Source organism: Odocoileus virginianus, chromosome 17, assembly GCF_023699985.2.
Source record: "Odocoileus virginianus isolate 20LAN1187 ecotype Illinois chromosome 17, Ovbor_1.2, whole genome shotgun sequence".
NCBI classification, from domain to species: domain Eukaryota; kingdom Metazoa; phylum Chordata; class Mammalia; order Artiodactyla; family Cervidae; genus Odocoileus; species Odocoileus virginianus.
In genome coordinates, this window is record NC_069690.1 from 52,957,133 (window position 1) to 52,977,645 (window position 20,513).

The 20,513-nt window shown below is 55.9% G+C and overlaps 2 protein-coding genes across 9 annotated transcripts in view; both read right to left on the minus strand.

Annotated features, from left to right (window-relative positions):
• ITGB4 (integrin subunit beta 4) overlaps window positions 1-4,247 on the minus strand; it is a 31,965-nt gene extending 27,718 nt beyond the window's left edge. For 2 of the 4 annotated variants that reach the window (XM_070479948.1, XM_070479947.1), the window contains exons 1-2: window positions 3,933-4,246; window positions 353-441 (exon numbers count right to left, since the gene is read on the minus strand). In XM_070479948.1, the coding sequence (XP_070336049.1) occupies window positions 353-431 (79 nt within the window). In that variant the 5' untranslated portion in view covers window positions 432-441; window positions 3,933-4,246. Of the gene's footprint in view, window positions 1-352; window positions 442-3,932 lie in introns of all 4 variants that reach the window. The other 2 variants (XM_070479946.1, XM_070479949.1) reach the window with 2 other exon arrangements.
• Window positions 4,248-13,821: 9,574 nt separating this feature from the next.
• The window catches only part of SAP30BP (SAP30 binding protein), a 32,477-nt gene continuing 25,785 nt past the window's right edge, over window positions 13,822-20,513 (minus strand). For 3 of the 5 annotated variants that reach the window (XM_070479957.1, XM_070479958.1, XM_020885845.2), the window contains 7 exons: window positions 20,189-20,277; window positions 18,028-18,119; window positions 17,164-17,224; window positions 16,676-16,727; window positions 15,685-15,743; window positions 14,454-14,538; window positions 13,822-14,273 (listed from right to left, as the gene is read on the minus strand). In XM_070479957.1, coding sequence (XP_070336058.1) covers window positions 14,092-14,273; window positions 14,454-14,538; window positions 15,685-15,743; window positions 16,676-16,727; window positions 17,164-17,224; window positions 18,028-18,119; window positions 20,189-20,277 — 620 coding nt within the window. In that variant the 3' untranslated portion in view covers window positions 13,822-14,091. Of the gene's footprint in view, window positions 14,274-14,453; window positions 14,539-14,815; window positions 14,897-15,684; window positions 15,744-16,675; window positions 16,728-17,163; window positions 17,225-18,027; window positions 18,120-20,188; window positions 20,278-20,513 lie in introns of all 5 variants that reach the window. The other 2 variants (XM_070479956.1, XM_020885844.2) reach the window with 1 other exon arrangement.

Below are 20,513 nucleotides of genomic sequence, written 5' to 3' on the forward strand. Positions count from 1 at the left end.
TACTCAGAGAGCTGGTGACGATCACCTCCCTCTCCTAATTCCCATAAAATCTCTCAACTGTGCTGTCCAAGCGTCAGCACACCCTGCAAGCGCCTGCCTTCTCTGAGTGAATGTCTTTTCCCTCCTTTAGACCAAGTCTCCTTCCGCTTCCTTGTGTTTGCGCCACGCAGCTCAGGATCACGGCTCCGCAGCCCTTGAAGCGGGTGGTGGCTGTTTGTTGAATGGTTGAGTGAGGGTCTGGGTAAGACTCTGAGTGAGAGCCTCTCCCCACACCCTGCTACCTTAATAAGGGCAGTGCCTTGAAAGTTGAGGCCCCGCCAAGAAGGGTGCTGCAGGGGCGTGTCCGACTCACCCATGGCCCCGGGGAAGCTGATGCTCAGCAGGGCTGCCAGCAGCAGCCTGGTCCACGGGCTGGGATGTGGCCCTGCCATCCTCCTCTTCCTGTAAAACAGCCACAATTGACACACGATGCCTGACAACCCTGGTCCATGTGTCAGCTCACTGGGTCCTGGTCAGAGCTCCACCGTTCCCATTGCACAGATGTACAAACCGAGGCTCTGAGAATGCTAGTGATGTTCCAAGGCCACCTGGCCTACAAGTGGCAGGGCCAGGGCCCCTGACCCCTCTTTTCCTCTGCCCCCTTCCTTGGCATCCCTAGAGCGGCCAGATGCCCTGCAGGCTGATGCCCTGCCAGGGAGGCCCCCGCCCTCTCACCACCGAGGACTCTGGGCTTTGAGCTTGTCCCAGTGCCGGGTCTCTTGTGCTGGGCTCCCCGGAGGGCAGACCAGGGCTTTTTCCACCCTCGCCTTTCAGACCCCCCTGGGTTGGGTCAGGCTTTGCAGGGACAGGGCCACCCTAGAGGATCCTGGCCCACTTACTTGCCCTTTGGTTATGGGATACAGCCCAGGAGGAGGGGGGCCCTCCCCAGTATTTGGGGCCTGGGGAAGGGAGGACATGATTTGCTACTCAGCTAAGTTCTGTAATGGTTGCCTAGCCCATTGGAGGAAGGGTCCCCTCACCTCTGCCTGCCCCAGAGTTGAGTTGGGGGGCCCTGAGAAGATCACCCTTTCGAACCTTAGCCAGGAGCGGGATTACAAACCCCTGCAGCCCACTCATACACACACACACTGCCAGCCACCCCAGGACACCCCATCTGCCTTTGCTTCACTGTTTTTTTTTAAATGATTTATTTATTGTTTTTTTTGGCTGTGCTGGGTCTTCCTTGCTGCATGGGCTTCTCCTTAGTTGCGATGCGCAGGGTTCTCTGGTTGCAGCTCCCGGGCTCTAGGGCACAAGCTCAATAGTGTGGCACACGGGCTTAGTTCCTCCTCAGCCTGTGGGATCTTCCAGATCAGGGATTGAACCCGTGTCTCCTTCATTGGCAGGTGGATTCTTTTACCACTGAGCCAGGGAAGGCCCCTTTGGTTCAACTATTAAACCATCTAGAGTCATTCGTGAACTTTGGGGCAGGCAGTGGCATCCCTGAGAACGGTTCAAGATGAACAGCCTGCTGAAGAGAAGGGCAGGCCAGAGGCGCCTGGCCTGGCAGAGCTGAGGGCAAGAGTGACCACCCCGGCCTCTTTCTGCAGCACCGAGACTACATCATGCCTACTGGCCCTCATCCTTGGGTCCTCATTCAGGCCTTGGCTTGTGGGGCTGGCACACCCCAGGCTCTGGGGAGACCCGAGGCGCTGCAGGAGGGCATGCCTCCATCTCTCCGAGGTGGCTACCAGGAGCTCCAACACATCCGCAGGCAGTCAGCTGGGGAGGAGCCCGCCTCTAAGAGGGGCCTGGAGTAAGGGTGCCCCGAGCCAGCCGAGGAGGGGTGCTTCTTGGGGGGAAATGGTTTTCCTGTGGCCTTGGGGCACAGGCACCACACCCACAGGCTACACAATGCTGGCTGCTTCCCCGGGCCTCCCTGGGGCACCATTACACATGCAGGTACAGGCACTGCCCAGCCCAGCTCTTACTCACTCTCCTGTGCCCACAGGCCGGGCACACAATGGGTGAGTGCCCAGCATGTCACGTACATAGTCGCCACTTAATCTGCACGGGAACCAGTGGGGGAGGACGGCCTGATCCCCTCTGTCCAGATGAGATGGGGCAGTGCAGCAGCACACCACCCCCCACATTTAACCTTCACCTTATATTCAGAGACTCTGAAACAGCAGTGATGCACACAGGAGTGTTGTTTAACTCAACTTGTGTTTAAAAAAAAATTTTTTTTTTAGGCTGAATCTTGCAGCATGAGAGATTTTGATTTCCCAACCAGGAAATGAACCTGTGCCCCCTGCATTGGGAGCATGGAGTCTTAACCACTGGACCACCAGGGAACTGTCTAAAAAGCTTTTTTGTTTTTGGCCACACTGCGTGATTTGTGGGATCTTGGTTCCCTGACCAGGGAGTGAATCCAGGCAGGCCCCGACAGTGAGAGCACTGATCCCCGTCCACTGGACCACACTGCATGCATGCTCAGGCCTGTCCGACTCTGTGCTGCCCCCAGACTGGAGCCCGCTAGGCCCCGCCGTCTATGGGAGTTTTCTAGGCAAGAATACTGGAGTGGGTTGCCATCTTCTCTTCCAGGGGATCTTCCTGACCCAGGGATCGAACCCGTGTCTCCTGCATTGCCAGGCGGACTCTTTACCACTTTGCCCCCTGGGAAGCCCTGGACCACCAAGGGGACTCCCTAAAAAGTTTTCAAAGTAGTCATTGGTGGGTGAAAAAATAAGATCTCACATAAGAGCTAGGACTGTGGGCTTCCTGGAAGACGTGACTGTGACGGCATGGGCAGAGCCCTTGGGACACGAACTCTCCAGGCTACTCTGGGTCCCACCAGGCGCGGGGCTTGTCATGTAGCAGCCGGGTCCCGGAAGTGTGTGCCTGCCACCCACTGTTATCACATAGCGGCACACCCAGGCTGGCAGGCTCAGGGACACACATACTCTTAGACACACGCTATGGCCCACATAACGTGGGCTCAGTGTTCTGACACCCACCCCATGGGACCCCCGCTTGGCACGTCCGCACCCACCCTCCACGGCCTCTTCCCTCCTGCTTCCCTATCCTCTGGCCTCTCTGCTGCTCTATCACCCGCAGATTCAAGGCCAAGGAGACAGACAGACACCCCTTCCCCGCTGTCCCTACCGCTCTCCTCTACCCGCTCAGCCCCCCGGGACGGAGACCCGCAGCCTTCACTTCCAGCTGTGGCCCGAGGCAGCCACAACCCGGTCCAGCCTTGGGCTCAGGGTGTGGCGAGGCCACTGGGGAGAAGGAGGAGCTCCCACCTACAACCGACAGGGCCACCCGGGGCTGAGGGAGTGGGGACGGGGGGGCTGGCCCTGGAGGAGGACACAGTGGTGGGCCGTGAGGTTAGGAGGACTTCCTGGAGGAAGGGTCCCGAGCAAGGCAGGCGTGTGCCCGGCCAGGAGGAGAGGAGAGTCAGGGAGTCCCCAGACCCCAGTTGGACGGTGGCACCACCCAGACAAATTGGAGGGCCTCTGCCCCTAGGTGGCTGCTTCTTTTTGAACCCCAAAAGGGTGCAGCCCAGGAGGCCTGCCTGCCACCTCCCGGACCCTGCCCACCACTTTCTCCCAAGCACCCACCCAACGCCCAGACCCTCCCTGCTGCCATCCTCCACCGAGGTCTGACAACCAAGCGCCTTCTCCAGCTCTGCCGGCCCCTTGGCCCCGGGGGTCCCCTGGACACACCCGGGCAAGCTGGGCACCTGCCCTGGGCGGCCGGCCTTTAGGAAAGGAAGAGCTGGAGAAACAAAAGCCGCCGGCCCACCAATCAGCTCCCCGCGGGGCTGCCCGGGGCTGGGGTGCGCACTCCCTTTCCGCTTCTCCTCCCGGAGATCTCCGAGAGCGCGCCCAGCCTCGGCGGCTCGGGGCCCTGGAGGGGCGGGCGGAGTGCGGGGGCATGGCTGGACCTACCTTGGGGCGGACTCGCGCCCTCCCCGCGCTGGGCTCCGCTCGGAGGCTCCAGATGCGGCGCGCGGGCGAGCCGGGAAGGTGCGGAGGGCGGGCTGCAGGGAGGGCGGGCGGCGGCGGGGAGGGGACCGCTTTATGGGGCGGGCGGCAGGTAGGAAGGAGGCGCTGGTGAGTCAGGCCGGCCGCATTCCTGCGCGCGGCGCGCACCTGTCGGGGCAGGAGCCGGGCGCTGCCGCCTCTGGGCCCGCCCCCCGGAAAGGGCTGCGGCTCCCGCGGCGCCCGGCCCCGCGCCCCGACCCAGGGCGGCGGGGCCGGGGAGGAGCCACCCGCCTCTCTCCGGTCCAGCCCCAGGAGCGGCGCCTCCTCGCCCCTCGGGGCTTCAGACTCGGGGGCCGGGCTGCCCCCAGCTGGAGGCGGCCCCTCCTAGCCCCCTTCTGGGACCGCCGTCCCTCTCCTCCAGACCCTGGGCCGGGAGCCATCGCCCCTGCCCTGGGGAGCCATCGGGTGCCCCAGACACACAACCCGACAATCAACACCGCGCATCCCCTCTGTGTGCCAGCGCCGAGAACGAACCCTGGGCTGCCCCAGGCCAGGTCTGCCTTCCCGCCGTCTTCTTAGCCTCCCCAACTCCCCAACGCACTCACCACGTGTGCCTACAGGGAGCTCTGGGCAAGGACTGGTTCTCTGAGTGTCTGCAGGCAAGCTAATTAAACCTTCTTAAAGCGAGAGTAATGCCCCTCTAGAGGTAGCACCCACCTGAGGTGGAGAGGCACTCGAAAGGTTACAGCTGATCTTGACAAGCCGCTTCACAAACCTGACATCACCACCGCCCCCCACCCCCACCCATCCTCTCTCAGGTGCTGCCGGTTAAGTGGATCCCACCCTCTCCTGTTCTCCATGACTTCAACTTGCTCTATTTCTCTGGCCCCCCCTTGCACGAAATGCCCTCTTCTCTCCCCCAACCAAGCAGCTTCAAGCCAGCCTGCTTTTGCAAACAGGGACCGGGGCACTTTTATACTAGGCTGGTCCCTTTACTTGGGGTCTTCCCACTCTCATCCAGCCTGGTATATCCTCCTTATCCTTGAGGGCCTTATGCTGATGTCACATGCTCCAAGGAGCCTCCTTGACCTCCCTGAACCCTGGACTGTGTTGTGTAGCCCTGTGGCGTGTGTTTTTTTTTTTTTGTTTTTTGTTTTTTGTCATTTGCCATACTGGTTTGAAATTATCTGTTTAGGGGTCTCTTCCCCATTGCACGGTGGACCCCAAGGTTGGACACGGTGTAGCACATCTTCTGATCCCCAGCACCTAGCTCAGTGCCTGGAGCATAGCAGTTGCTCAATAAACATGTAGTCGACCCAGAAGGGATTGTCACATGCCTTCCTTAGCCTCGGCATTCTCATCTGTAAACAGGCGCAAACACCGCCAACTCTTAGAGTGACCCTAGGAGCAGCTGGGACTGACTGAGGCACCGAGGACGCCAAGCGCTCACTGCAACTGCGTGAGCCACAGGTCACCCCTTGGCCACTGCGCCCAGTCCTCTGAGTTCTGCTCTGCATGGGCCAGGGGCTCAGAGGCTGGCTCCTGGACTCGGGAGCTCTGTGGCAGGAGCCCCAGTTTGATTGGGGTACCCAGGTCATGCCCCATGGACTTAAGCTACTCCAGCAGTCGCCCAGTCCACCCTGGGAAATACAGGCTCAGGGAGCAGCCTGCCAGCACTATCCATCAGGGGATGCACCCCGCAGTGGGGGCTGCTGATGCGCCCCCAAGAGAAGGAGACTCCGGCCCAGGGGCAGTAATGCCACAGACCCCACGGGGCCCAGCAGCCCCTTCCTCCCCTCATTCCAGACCCTTTTAAAAATGACTAACAGGGGGCTTCCCTGGCGGCTCAGTGGGAAAGAATCTGCCTGCCAATTTAGGAGACACGGGTTCCATCCCTGGTCCTGGAGGATCCTACATGCTGCAGAAGAACGAAGCCGGTGTACCGCAACTAACTGAGCCTGCGCTCTAGAGCCCGGGAGCTGCAACTACTGATGCTCGAGCACCCTGGAGCCATGGTCCGCAATAGAGGCCACCGTAATGAGAAGCCCTCACACCTCAACTAGGAAGTAGTCCCCGCTCGCAGCATCCAGAGAAAAGCCCGCACAACAAGGAAGACCTTGCATGGCCAAAAAGAAAAATAAATAAAATCATATATGAAAAATGACTAGGGGGACTTCCTGGTGGTCCAATGGTTAAGACTTGGTGCTTCATATGCGTGGGCTGCAGGTTCAATCTCTGGTTGGGAAACTAAGATCCTACATGCTGTGAAGCACAACCAAAAAAAAAAAAAGACTAGGGGAGCAGGAGGTCGGCAGCAGCTGAGAGGTGGGACGTGCACCCTGAGAGGCCCTCAGAAGACAACCCGTGAGGTTCCTCCGGTTTCTTCAAGTCTGGAATTTCATTACACATAACCTGAGTATGGACCTGGGGCAGGGAGGCGGTCCGTGAATCATCTGAGATCACGTGTGAAGCTCAAGGTGTATCTGACCCGGGAATGTGGGTTTGCTGGGAAAAGGATCTTTCGATTACACTGAATTCCGAAATAGGTACTGGTCCCCAAAGGGTTAAGGAGCTTTCTACTACATATTACTTCCATATAAAAAAATAATTAAACAAAAACCCCTATTGTCTGATTTTGCAGCCTTAGGGCCAGAGTGAGTCTGGTATGTAGTGGGGTTTCCTTCTGCAGACTCTGTCAAAGAGCTGAGGTCCCTGAAACAGAGGTCCAGGAACCTCAGATGGCAGCTCCCACCTGCCCACGCTCATTCCACGGCCTCAGGGAGGCCAGACTTGCTCCCTTATTAGGTCAATCATTTATTCATTTGACAAGCATTTAACGAGCTCTTATACCAGGTGCCGGGGATCCCAGAGGAAGGATCCGCACCACCTGCTTGCTTCACAGAGCTTACAGTTTAAACCACGGGCATCCGAGGTGGGCTGAATATTTTCCAGGGATGCGTCACAGGGTGCGCTCCTCTTTGCTTGACCGTGTGCATCACGTACAGCACCCGTTTCTATAAAGAAACAACTTAAATGATAAATGGACAATGGATGTGTGACCAGAACAGTTTGGTGACCCATCTAGAAACCTTGTATTAACCCCTACCACAGTTGACTGTTTTATCTTTCTTACTCCTAAAACAGTCTCTCCTCTCACCCCCAAACATTGACTTTAAAAAAATCATTTTATTTCTATATTTTTGGCTGTGCTGGGTCTTTGCTGCTGTTGGGGCTTTTCTCTCCTTGCAGGGAGCAGGGGTGACTCTCTAGTGGTTGTCCAAGGGCTTCCCATTGTGGCCGTCTCTCTTGCTGTGGAGGGTGAGCAGAATTAGATAGTCGTGGCTCCCCGGCTCTAGAGCACAGGCTCAGTAGTTGTGGCACTTGGGCTTAGTTGCTCCTTGACATGTGGGATCTTCCTGGACCAGGGATCAGACCTGTCCTCTGCATTGACTGGTGGATTCTTAACCACTGACCACCAGGGAAGCCCTCCACTATTTTTTGCTTGACAATGTAGGTCACTTATTGGAAGAGTGGTACCCATTTCTATAAACAGCTTAAATGATAAACGGACAGTGAATGTATGACCGGAACAGTTTGATGACTCGTCTAGAGACCTTATCTCAACCCCCACTACAGTTAGTGTTTTTATCTTTCTTACCCCCGGAACAGCCTCTCCCCTCCCCCACCCGAAAACACTGACCTTTTAAAGAGATCGGCCAGTTGACCAGAAGAATGTCCTACTGTCTGTATGTCTGATTACTTCCTCATGGTGTTATTTAACTTGATTTTTATCCTCCTGTAAACTGGAAGTTATGTCTAAAAGCCTGATTAGATTTAAAGTTTCTTGGCAAGGATGGTCTTAAGAGGTGCTGTGTTTTATTGGATGGCACAGCTTGTTAGCTGCCTCACCATCTCTCTTAATGGTAAAAATGCATTTTCACTTTATGATTAAGAAGTAATTAAGAGGGGGTGATGGTGTTTTGTCATCCTGCCCTTTTCCCAACAAACTTTCACTGAACAGTTCTAGCATCCATTATTGATCCTTGCTTGAATCAATTATCTCTGGGGGTTGAAGAGTAGTGACTTTCTGTTTCTATATTTAATAAAAGGTATCCTTCAAACTAAAAAAAAAAAAGTTTCCTTCATCAACTGGGAATGAATTATATACCTCCAAAATACAGGGTAAAATCTTTTCTTTTTGAGTTATAGAACTTTAAACAATTACTGTTACATTACAAAACAACCCCAAAGATTTTTTAAAATTGTAGTAAAAACATAAAAATTACATCATAATCAGTCATTTATTTAGGCTGTGCCTCGTGGCTTGAAGAATGTTAGTTCTCTAACCAGAGATTGAACCCAGGCCAGGGCAGTGAAAGCACCTAACCACTGGACTGCCAGGGAATCCCCTTAATCAGTTTAAGTGTATAGACCAACAGTGTTAACTATGCACACACTGCTGGGAAATAGATTTCCAGAACGTTTTCATCTTGCAAACTGAACCTCTATACCCATTAAATGGCTCCTCACTTCCCCCACCCCATCCCTGATTAACTATCATTCTATTTTCTGAATCAGTGATTTTGACCACTCTCAGTTCAGTTCAGTTCAATCACTCAGTTGTGTCTGACTCTTTGCAACCCCATAGACTACAGCACTCCAGGCTTCCCTGTCCATCACCAACTCCTGGAGCTTGGTGAAATTCATGTCCATCGCATCAGTGATGCCCTCCAACCATTTCACCCTCTGTCGTCCCCTTCTCCTGCCTTCAATCTTTCCCAGCATCAGGGTCTTTTCCAGTGAGTCAGTTCTTCTCATCAGGTGGCCAAAGTATTGGAGCTTCAGCTTCAGCATCAGTCCTTCCAGTGAATATTCAGGACTGATCTCCTTTAGGATGGACTGGCTGGATCTCCTTGCAGTCCAAGGGGGCTACTGCTACTACTCTAGTGCCTCATGTAATTGGAATCACACAATCTGTCTTTTTGTGTTTGGCTTATTTCACTTAGTATAATACCCACAAGCTTCCTCTCTGTTGTAGCATGTGGCAGGGTTTTCTTCCCTAAAGACTGAATAATATTTCATTGTATATATAGACCACATTGTTTTTATCCATTCATCTGTCAATGGACATTGGGTAGCTTCCGCTTCTTGGTTATTGTAAATTAAGCTGCTGTGAACACGGGTGTGCAGTCATTATCTTCCAGACCCTGCTTTCAGTTTTATGGGATATAAGCCCAGAAGTGATGGACCACGTGGTAGTCTTATTTTTAATTTTTTGAGGCCCACCATACTGTTTTCTGTGGCAATTGCATCATTTTATAATCCCATCAGCAGTGCACAAGGGTTAATTCTTTTAATTCTAACTTTCAGAGTAAAGAGTTGATATATTCAACTCGAATGGTGGCAAATAAATTTTTTTCTGTTTTTTCACATCAAATACCACGCATGAGTGGATTTTCACTTATCCAATAGTTTACACTGGTGATGTTCTGACATAATAAGCAAGATATGTCTGGTTTTTGTCCATGGTTCTTGGAAAAGCTCTGGAGCGATAAAAGTGAAAGGAGAGTCTTTGTTATTCATAAGAAGCTCCTTTCAATAACAACTGAGTTTATGTTAATGAGGTGACTTTTGGAAAGCCACTAAAGTTAGGGGCACTGGTTGTCAGGGGAACCAACCATGTGATTAGAGCTGGAACTTTCAGCCTCAATACTCCCCCACCCTCACCCCAACCCCCAACTTCCAGAGAAGGGGGATGGGTTAGAGATTGAGTTTCATCTCTAAAACAATGTCCAACGGTTTAATGAATCATGCCCAGTAATGAAGGTATGCAGTCATGTCTGACTCTGCGACCCCACGGACTGTAACCTGCCAGGCTCCTCTGTCCATAGAAGATTCCAGGCAAGAATACTGGAGTGGGTTGCCTTTTCCTACTCCAGGGGATCTTCCCGACCCAGGGATCAAAGCCCGGTTTTCTGTGTCTCCTGCATGAGCAGGCAGACAGACTCTTTACCACTGCGCCTCCTGGTAAGTCCCTGCCTAGTCATCAACCTGACATAAAACAATAGCCAGAGGGGGTTCCGATGCCTCCGGATTGCTGGGTACGTGGAGTACTGTGTCCTGTGCCTCTCTTCCTTCTGGCCGATCCTGAGATCCTGAGATCCTGAGATCCTGAGTTGTATCCCTTCATAATAAACCAGTAATCTAGTAAGTAAACTTTTCCTGATTTGTATGAGTCCTTCTAGCAAATTATTGAGCCCAAGGAGGGGTCATGGGAACCCCCAATTAACAGCCAGTCGGTTGGAAGTCGGGGAGGCCCGGACTTGAAATTGGCTTCTGGGTAGGAGACAGTCTTATGGGATGGAGCCCTTTTCACCTGTGGGGTCCGTGCTGACTCCAGGCAGTTGGTGTCAGAAGTGCTTGGTTGTGAAAAGCCCACACACCTGGTTCGAGAGTGTTTTATGTGTATTGTGAGCAGCAGTGTACAGGCGGCAAGGGAGTTTTTCCTTTTTCACAATAATTGGTCAGTGGGAGGTCTTTTCAAACCAGTTCCTTGAAACCCCCCTTGCAGTCCTCCTTGCTTTCTGGGACAAACTGGTACAGTTCCACTTAGATTTCTGGATTAGCCCTTTCTCTGCAAGCAGCCCTGGTTCCTTTTGGGAGGGAAGATTAAGATTTGGGTGCTATATGTGCTCTTAGCTACAGGGGGCCAGCCATTGCTTCTGGGTCCTTCCGAAGGACATAGCTGGGACTTTTTTCTTATTTTTGAATCATGAGCTCATGTCGATATTTCCAATTCAAATTTAAAATGAGTTTTCTGTGTTTCTTTCCTCTCTATACTTCTGGTTTTGTATTTCCTCCCTGTCTTACACAAGAGCATATACCCTGCACTGTTCAGCACCTTGCCCTTTTTCATTTTATTTCTCCTGAGGACCATTCCAAATCTGGTCACAGAGACCTTTTTTATTCTTTATGGTTCAAAGGACCTTGATTTTTTTAATTATAAAGATTTTATTTTTTGGTCACAAGTCCTGTGTGTGGAATCTTAGTTCCCTGATCAAGGATCGAATCTGCGCCCCCTGCAGTGGAAGTGTGGAATCTTAACACTGGACCACCAGAGAAGTCCCTGGAGATCTTCAACATGCATAAAGGCATTCCTCCTCAGCAGGGAGAACACCCACACCCTCTCTCTGCAGGTGTGCATCTCTGCCTTGCTCCCCTCTTAAATAAAAATAAACAGACTGTTTCTCTGCATGCACCTCCCACACCCTGATTTTTTAAAAAAAAGAACAAAAAAACCCTCATGCATAAAATCAGAGTACAGGGGCCTCCCTGGAAGCCTGATCTGGTGGTTAAGACTCAGTGCTCCTAAGGCAGGGGCCACGGGTTTAACCCTTGATCAGGGAACTAAGATCCTGCATGCTGCGTGGTGTGGCCAAAAAACACCCCCTCCATCTCTCCCATCACCGGGGCTCTCATCTCACGCCGGGCATTTGGGACAGTGCTGTTGGACGGTGTGGACAGATGCTGCAAGGCAGTAGTATTACCTGAGATGCAAAAAAGAGTAGGCGCACCTAGAAAGGAGCAACTAACGCCAGGGGGGAAATCAGGAAGGGATTAAGAGCTGTGTCTTCAAAGTGTCAGTGCTAAGGTTGGGAGGAGCCAAGCATGAGGGTGTGGGGGGAGGGAGCAGGAGGGTGAAGGCTGGAGCGGTGATGAGAATGCTGGTGGCCTTGCCTGCCTGGCTGAAGTGGGCTCTCCCGTGGTCAGCGGGAGACCACGTGACTTGGTAAGAGCTGGGGGGCAGGAAGATGCTGGCCAGACTGGAGCTTGGATGGAAGAGTGTGAGTCAACAGATGAGGTGGGGAGCAACTGGGGGGCTGAGGCAGCAACGACCATGACGCGGACGGGTTCCTGAAGTGACCCACAGCCATGTGGGGAGAGCACGGGGGTCCAGAGTGCAGGCAGTGAGCCCGGGGCAATTACAATGTCATCACCCAAGATGGGGACCCTGGGGAGAGGGTGGGGATGTGTGGGTGGGCGGGATTGGAGTGCAGCTTGAACAGGCTGTGAGCAGGGACAGGGCACTTTGGGACACCCAGCCTTCAGGGAAGGCAGAGAACCTGCCCCTGTGGCTCCCTCAGTGGGACCAAGGTGGGGAGGCACTAAACCTGATTCACAGGAGAGTTAACTGAAATTCAGCAGGACTGAAGACCTTCACCCATTCACCAGGCTAGTGAGCGGAACAGCTCTAACTCTAGGCTGTCCAACTCCCAGGCTTCTCTCCCCAGGGCCCTTGTGACTGGGGCCCCGAGGGGGAATAGCCATCACTGCTCCAACCGGACAGCTCGGTGGCAGGTCTGGGAGTGCCTGGAGGACTGTTGAAGGCCGTGACCCAGGCTGATTTTATCATCTCTAGATGGTGCTTCCCTCCTTGGTCTAAAACAAGGAGCTGGACTGACTGCAACAACAAGCCTGTGTAGAGTACTCTATAAAACGTATCCCTGGTGGCTCAGTGGTAAAGAACTCGCCTGCTAATGCAGGAGACACAAGTTCAACCCCTGGGTCGGGAAGATCCCCTGGAGAACAAAATGGCAACGCACTCCAGTATTCTTGCCTGGGAACCCCATGGACAGAGGAGCCTGGTGGGCTACAGTCTGTGGGGTTGCAAAGAGTCAGACATGACTGAGCAACAGCGATGCATAAATCATCTCGTAGATTCCTCACGACCAGCTCAAGAAGCTTTATTACCATGATTTGACAGAGAAGACTTAGAGAGCAAAGGGCCTGAGACACACACAACTCAAAACACAATTTCTTTTAACCTGGGCTCCAGAGCGGAGGTGCTGACTCCGAGGTCCCAGCTGCCGCCACACGAGCCCCCTGGGGCCCTGGCGGAGGCTGCAGGTAGGAAGGCCTCTCTCTAGGGCTGCGAAATTCCTCAAAAGACAGGGAGACCTGACCTCTTCTGCAGCTGAGGATGTGTTTGTGGGGAGGGGGCAGGGGTGGCTCCATCTCTACTCTGGGGGCCACAGGGCTGGGTTGTTACACTCTCCCAGTCAGGCACCAGCATCCGGTGCCTCCTGGGGACCACTTTTCTGAACTCCTGCCCGCTCTGGGGAAGCAGGTCAGCTCTTCACAGCCCGGCTTCCTTCTCTGACGCGCGGCCCTTCCGCTGGCAGGGAGAGAGCTGCCTGTGAGCAGGAAAAGCACTCTTTCCCTCCGGACTCGGGACTCCAGGCCTGGCAGCGGCTGGGAAATCTGTTCTGGCCCCAGAGGAGCCCCGAGGCCACTGGCGCTGCCCGAGGGCTGCTGTGGGGCAGAGATAACAGGCGCAGGAAGGGTGGGGTGGCGGATCCTCCCAGGAGCCGAGCTTTACGTAAACAATGAGCGGCTGCCCAGCCAGGCCAGGAGGTGATTCATCTCCCCACTGTGACCCGCCCCCTCCCTGCGTGGGCCAGGGGTCAGCCCCAGCCCTTCTGGTGACTGGTGAGACTTCAAAGGCCAGGGTGTGTCCAAGAGGTGGTTGGAGGAGGGCTCAACTGCACCCAGGGGAGGACAAGCTGGGCTCCTGCCTGACAACTGGTGGGGTTCAGAGCTCCAGTACCAGGGTAGCGGGAGCCCAGGCCTTCCCCCCTCTCAGGACTCCTGCCTGCCCGCGCCAAGAGGCATTCACTGGGAATGACTGGGGTGACTTCTCGGGCCACCCCCTCTGAGCCGGGCCGAAGGCTGTGGTCACCCTGCTGTCAACCCTGAGGTGAGGATCCCAACAGAAGATGAGAGGACACTTGAGTTTTCACATTTGCCTGAAAAACAGACTGTAGAAGAGACCAGGGCACCCGAGACGCCGAGATGTGAGGACGCGGCACTTTAATAGGGCGCAGACTCTGTGGCGGGGGCACCGTCCAGAGCCCTGCTCCTTTGCAGCCCTGCTTCTTCCAGGTCAAACGCCACCCGGAGCTCCTCGCAGGGAGGAGGGATGGGGAACGGGTCCCAGTCCTGAAATATACAATGTGGAACCTCCCAGGAGGCCGCGGTCTCGTCAGGTCCCAGAGTGGCTCCTCCCCTCCGTGGAGGGGAGACTGTCCGAGCCACCCTAAGGCGGTCCCTGGGGTCCCTCGGGTCACTGCTTGGCCTTCTTCACGATGGTGCCCACGGCAGAGATAACGGTGGTCTTAGAGCCGCTGGCGCTGGTGGTCACGGTGACGACAGCTGGCAGGGTGGCCGTGGTGGTGAGGATGGTGGGCTGGGCTATCGTCGTCACCGGGATGGCCGAGTCCCACTTGCTCTTTCTCTTCTGGGCATCTGGGGACGAGGCCAGGGAGAAGTCAGGACCCACCCAGGCCAGTGGGCCGAGACCAGGGAGCAGAAACAGCAGGCCGCAGCCCCAGGAAGCCGAGGGCAGCTGGGGAGCCTGAACCCACCCCAGGCCCAGAGCCCTGCTCCCGCAGATAAGGCGGAGAGGCGGGGCGGAGCCGCCCGTACCTGCGACGGCTGTGCTGGCTGTGGTGGTGGTGGTGGCTGTGGCGTTGGTCGTGGTGCCTTTCTTGGTGCCCGTCACAAATTCAATCTGGGGGCGAGAGGGACGAGTGTTAGACCTGCGCAGTGTGCATCCACGTCTTTTTGCCAGCTGTCTGCTCCCAGGGGACAGGAGGCAACTTGGCACCGCACAAGGGAAGCGCTGAGAACCAGCTGTGACTGTTGAAGTGGGGGAGGCGTTGGAGACGCGCCTGAAGAGGACTGTTACTCCTCTGAAGAGAGCTTCCCGCAGACACTGGGCCCCTCCCGCCATGGCCATCTCTTGGCGTGCTGGGGCACCCCTGCCCGCCCAGGCCCCGCCCTCACACCTCGGGGGAGGCGGTGCCCGTGCGCACAGGGGAAGGACAGCTCCGGCCCCCAGGTGCTGCAGACACGTCCCTGCAACAAGCCTGGGGTTTGGGAAGGGGGAAGGAGAGAGAGTCGGGAAATTCAATCAAGGGTTAAGAATGAGGACCCCTGATTGCCCAAGCACCAGCTCCCCGAGGGATTAACCCTGTGGCCCTGGGGAGGGGGGGCGGGGGACACACATCTGGAGGCCACACGTGCTGCAAGAGGAGGACCAGGCTAAAAACGCAGGTGGAAGGGCAGGCATCCTGCGGCTGTGTTCTCGCCTCGAGACTCCGGACAGAAAGGGCACAACCCAGAGGTCTCGGTCTCACGGCCAAGTTTCCGTCCCGTGAAGGACCCAGACCAGAGGCAAGCAGCATGCTCAGGATCCTGATGGGAGGGGTCACCTGGCCACCGGATGTACACGGAAGCACTCAGGCGGGCAGAAGAGGCCAGTGCTGGAAGCCAAGAATGGCACAGACCAGAGCGCCCTGGGGATATGGAGGAACACGTCCGTATTTCCTCCGTTCAGGCAGAGGAGACCGTCGATGGGCCCAAAGTGAGAAAGCCCCCAGGGCTTGGCAGCTCTAACGGTGTGTGTGGGGGGAAGGGGACATGACGCAGCCAACATTAAGACCCCGAAACCAAGCGGAAGCAGCCCGGGAAGCGTCTTCAAGCTGTCATGGAGGCTTAAAATCCAGCACATCTAAGGCTGCTCAGAGTGTCACTGGGTGATGAACCAGCGGTGGGGGTGGGGTGGGGGTGAGGGAAGCCCCCTGGCTCAGCTTGCAGGACCCATGTACCCCAGACAGCTGCCCCCCCTTCATCAGGATGTCCACCCATCACTTACTTTGGTTCGCTCCTTTTTGGCCTTTTCCAACTTGTCCATTTCAATCTTTTGGGCTTTGGCTACGAAGACAGGACAAGCAGTTACAGAGCAGTGGATTAAACAAGAAGATTTAACTCAGGCCAAAGAACCCCGGACTGCTGCCTGCCGTTCTCCCGGGGCTCCTGTTTGCAGCAGCTCTTTGTGATGGGTAAAGTCATGAGCCAGCCCTCAGCCCGCACAAAGCTGGAGCCTCACACTCCAAAGGCCCTGAAGCTGGGGCTGTGCACCCCATCTGGAGGGTGCAGCCACGGGGGAATGCTGGCCTAGGGTAACCACATTCTCAGCAACTAGGATCTTAGATTTACGTTGTTTCTTTTCTGGCCTAGCTGCACGGCACGTGGGATCTTAGTCCCTCGACCAGGGAATCGAACTCGAGCCCCCTAGAGCGGAAGTGCGGAGTCTTAAGCACCTGACCACCAGAGAAGTCTCTGGATTTTTAGATAAAGCACTAGCACTGAATTCAAATTAAAGCAAGACAGAACTTATACGGGCCTAACAACACACACCGACAGGCCGTATCTGGTGGCCCACAGGCCGCTGGTTTGGGACCTAGCACCCGAGGGAGCGGGCCCCTGCACGCAGCGCTGCACTCCTGCTGGCCACCTGCCTGGGACCCACCCACGCCTGCTCGGCCGCCTCCGTGCACCTTCAGACCTCGTTCGGACACGGCGTCCTCCATGAGGCCGTCCACCCTCCCCCGGCCCTCAGTCAGGTGGCCCAGCCTGCATCCTCATCACCCTGCTCGTTATTGCTGGAATCACTCCTTTGGTCCTGTCTTCTTCACTGTGTTGTAAGCTTCTTAAATCAGGGACGGGGATCTGGATGGTTCAAGGCTGCATGCTCAGCTCCTCAGACATAGCCGAACACGGAGGAGACCCTGAAACCTGTGTTGCCTAATGACTGGAGAGACAGACAGATGGATGGGTGAGCGGGCAGATGAACGGCTACCCACCTAATGCCTCATAGTAGGAGTCTTCAGACCAGCCGTGGGGGTCAAACATATCCTGAAAAAGAAAAGTTCAGAGTTGCAGAAAGGGCCAGTAAATAGAAATGACTCAGAAACCACATGCTTCTCCCCAAGTCTTTCCATGGATCTTCCTGGCCTGGAGTCTCCTGCCTCCAAGGGCAAGGAGGCACAGCTGCTATCCCGTCTCCAGCCAACCCTTCTTAGGACACTGAGGGCAGAGCAGCACTGTGGACGGGCTGACGTACAGGGCACGGCGAGCCCACGCTAGCCCCTAACCAACAGGGCACGGCGAGCCCACGCTAGCCCCTAACCAACCAGAGGCCCCGGGGCTCAAACAGGAGCGATGGGGACGGCTCTCCTCTGCTGGCACTGTGCCACACGGGTCTTTCCGTGGTTCCAGGCTGAAGCCAGTGGGGAGGGCACAGGGCCCTGGGTCCCCTCCCTCACGCCCCGCCTCTGCAGGTGGCACGTACTTTTGGATAGTTGGTGCCGAGTTCATCAATCGCGCAGAACTGGATGAGCTTCTCATAGATGCTGAAAGAACAAAACCACAAGGCACTAAGAGAGCCCGAGGCCCATGGCCCTGGGTAGCACCAAATTTCAAGAGATCAGAACCATTTAGCACTTGGGTGCAGACCAAGTCTTTAGCCCAGCTGAATTGTTCTAAGCAAGCTTCCAGGTGGGAGGGCAAATGTCCATTGACTTGACATTAAAAGTCACTTCTGGCCTTCCAACCTTCCACAGAGAAGGACTGGGGCCGGCGGCCAGAGCGAGTATGGTGTCAAGATGAGGTTTCAACTGGACGTCAGACCTTTAGTCTGTGGGGGTGGGTTGGGGCCTCCCCATTTAGGCCCACAGGAGCAAGGGCGGCTCTTGCCTATCGGCATACGAGGCTCTTTCCTGGGTGTGTCACTTGCTTGAACGCTGGACGTAGTGAGACCCAGACACAGGTCTGTTGGTCAAACCTGCATAGAGTCAACAGCTTTCTCGAGGTAGGAGGACCTGTGGTGACCATGAGACAATCCTCTCCTCGTACAGCCGAGGACACTAAGGCCTCAGGAGGTCATGCGCTCCAGGAGGACAGAAGGAATGAGAGCCCAGACAGACCCCGCCCAGCTCGTGTCTCGTGGCTTCCCCTCTGCACCTCTGCACGTGCTGCCCGGCTCTTCAACGGTAGATGAAGCCTCAGCGAGGTTAACGCAGTTAGGGTGATGGTCCCTTTGGGCTCAGCTGGGATCTGAGCTGGGCCCCTCTCTGCCACCTCTCTGGGGCCATTCTTGTCCCCAGTCCAACATCACCCCTACGACCGCCCCCATGCTGGCTCACAGAAAACTCACCTGGGATTCCGAAATTCCTTCTTCCTCTGGATGATGTAGTTCATGTCCATTCCCTCTTTTATCTTCCGCTCATACAGCTTCTGGATCTTGTCCTACGGAAGAGAGACAGAAGGACGACAGTGACAGAACCCCTCACAATCCCAGCCTGTGGTCACACGTGCTGTGGACATGAGGATGTGGGGGAGCCATGAAGCCTTGCTCTGGCCAGACGGTCTTCCTCCACCCAGCGCAGACGAGACAGACGGAGACCAGTCTGCTTTCGCTGTGCTTTCTCCTGATCCCCTCCGGGTGGTCAGCAGCGGGAGGAATAAGAAGGTGGAGCTAGAGAAGCCATGGAGAAGACAGTGAACAAATTCCCACTTGGGATCAGCTGCTGAATCATCTGAAGAGAAGCTTCAAGAGTGAGCGTTGCTAGGCAGGGGCTGAAAATGCTGGATTTTAATTTTAACATGGGGTTAAGACCCAGCAGGAGACCTGGGAAGGCAGGAGGAAAGGTGTCACAAGCCTCCCCAGTGTCCTCTGAGGGTAGACTCACAGCTGGCTAGTCCTTGCCACTTTACCAAGAGGCACTGCTGGGGGTCAAGAGCCTGTTTCTCATCCAGTCTCCCCTCAAGCCCTGCTCTGGCTCAATGGGAAACCAGAGAGCCACTGGGCAGGGTCCAGGCCAGCATTATAGGTGCCCCCAGGCCCACGGAGACGATGCCAGCAACAGATGGTGTCAGGGCTGCCGGGGAGTGAAGAGGTCCCAGGAACCCAAGCCTCAGGGCAGGGCCACCTCTGAGGAGGAGCAGGCTTACCCAGCGAGGCTGGTGCTGGCCCAGGGCAGGGTCTCTTGGCAGCCTCCCCCACTAGTGGCAGCTAAACACAGACTGTCCAGGAGGAAACCACCTGGGGTACTCTTCACCTGCAAGAGGAGGTGGGCGGGGGGGGGGGGGGGGGGGGTCTGAGTGAGGTCCTCTGGGACATCAGGAAAGGTGACCCACTCCTGTCAGGAGTCAAGACTGCCCAGGGGAAGCACTGAGCTGGGGAGAGAGGTCTGTAACACGTTTGCCAGGAAGAGAGAAGCCGAGCGCATGCCTCCATGTCCTCTCTCTGCGGGTGATGGAGGCAGGCCTACCCAGAAGGCTCGGCAGGTGGAGGCACAGCTGTATCTTACAGATGACCTTCCTGCGTGCCCTCGGCTGTCAGCCGGGTTCTCCTATCTCAGGGGAACTAAAACCTTTGCTCAGTGTCATGGTTTCTGCCACTAGCAGGATCTAAAAAGGAGAAACATTTTTATCTTGAAGACTGGGGCCGGCTATCTCTGCCTGGTGACTGCTGGACTGTCCTTGCAGGCTGTGGATTGTTGCCTGGAGTGTGAGTGACACAGGGCCGGGGGTGGGGTGGTATGCGGCGGTGGTGGGGAGACAGCAAAGGGAAGGGATTTCCAGGAAGAGAAGGGACTGTGCGCTGCAGCCCAGCCCCGCTCAGCACCCACCCAGGTCGCTACATTCCCAGCCGCAGGCCCCATTAGTCACCCATCCGTCAGCGTGTGCGAGGGCTTGGGGCGTAGCCAGAGGCCCCACTCCGGGGCAGCCGTGGGTGTCTGCCCTACTTTCACAAGGTGCCCTTCAAAGGGGAACACGCAGAGGGACAAGGAGAAACGGCCACCAAGGCTGACAGGCAGGACTAAGGCCAGGACTAAGGCCAGCCTGGGGGCCTGCTCCCGAGGGAGAGACTGTACTCCAGGCTCCATCTCTGCAACACAGGGATCGTCAGACAAGAAGCCGATGAACTGCCATTTCAGGAACATGAGGACTGACGCGTGTGCATTTACATACTCGTGTATTTGCACTCCTACTCGTTTCTCTTACATTCTGACGACCCCTCAGGTTCTCAGCCAGGGTCCTTGGGAGACACTCCCTGGCTCCGGGATGCCCAGAGGCGAGCTGCTTGCTCTGCTGGCAGTGTCCCGGGGCAGGCGGGCGCCCGGCTGAGGCTGCAAGGCAGCCGGGGGTACGAAGCTGGCTCCTGCGAGCGGCCTAGGCCAGGTCACCAGGACTGCAGGCTCCTTCCCACCTGGGCTGTTTCTTTTCCAGGAGCCGCTTAAAGTCAGACCCAGCCAGACACCCGCCCAGACTTCCTCGTCTGCACGGGCCTCAGCAGCTGAGCGTGCGCGTACCTGTAAGTGGTTAGAGCACCGGCCGGGGGGCTCTGGAGGGATCTTGATCTCATCAGGTGACATGTTCCGGACTCTTTCAGAAAAGGAGGCTGCGGAGAGAACAGAGGAGTTCTGTGGGTGCGAGGGAGGGTCAGGGTGGGGGGGCCCGACGTGGACAGTAAAATACCGTCCAAGATAAGAAAGGCACGCAAAGTGCTCAAGGAGGGCCACACTGTGTAAGACAAGGCGTGCGGAGTGACCCTCTGAGGGTGCATCTGGCTTGAACTCAAGTGACCTGAAGGAGCCGGTAGGTGAGGTGGGGCAAGCAGTTCAGGCAGAGGGCATG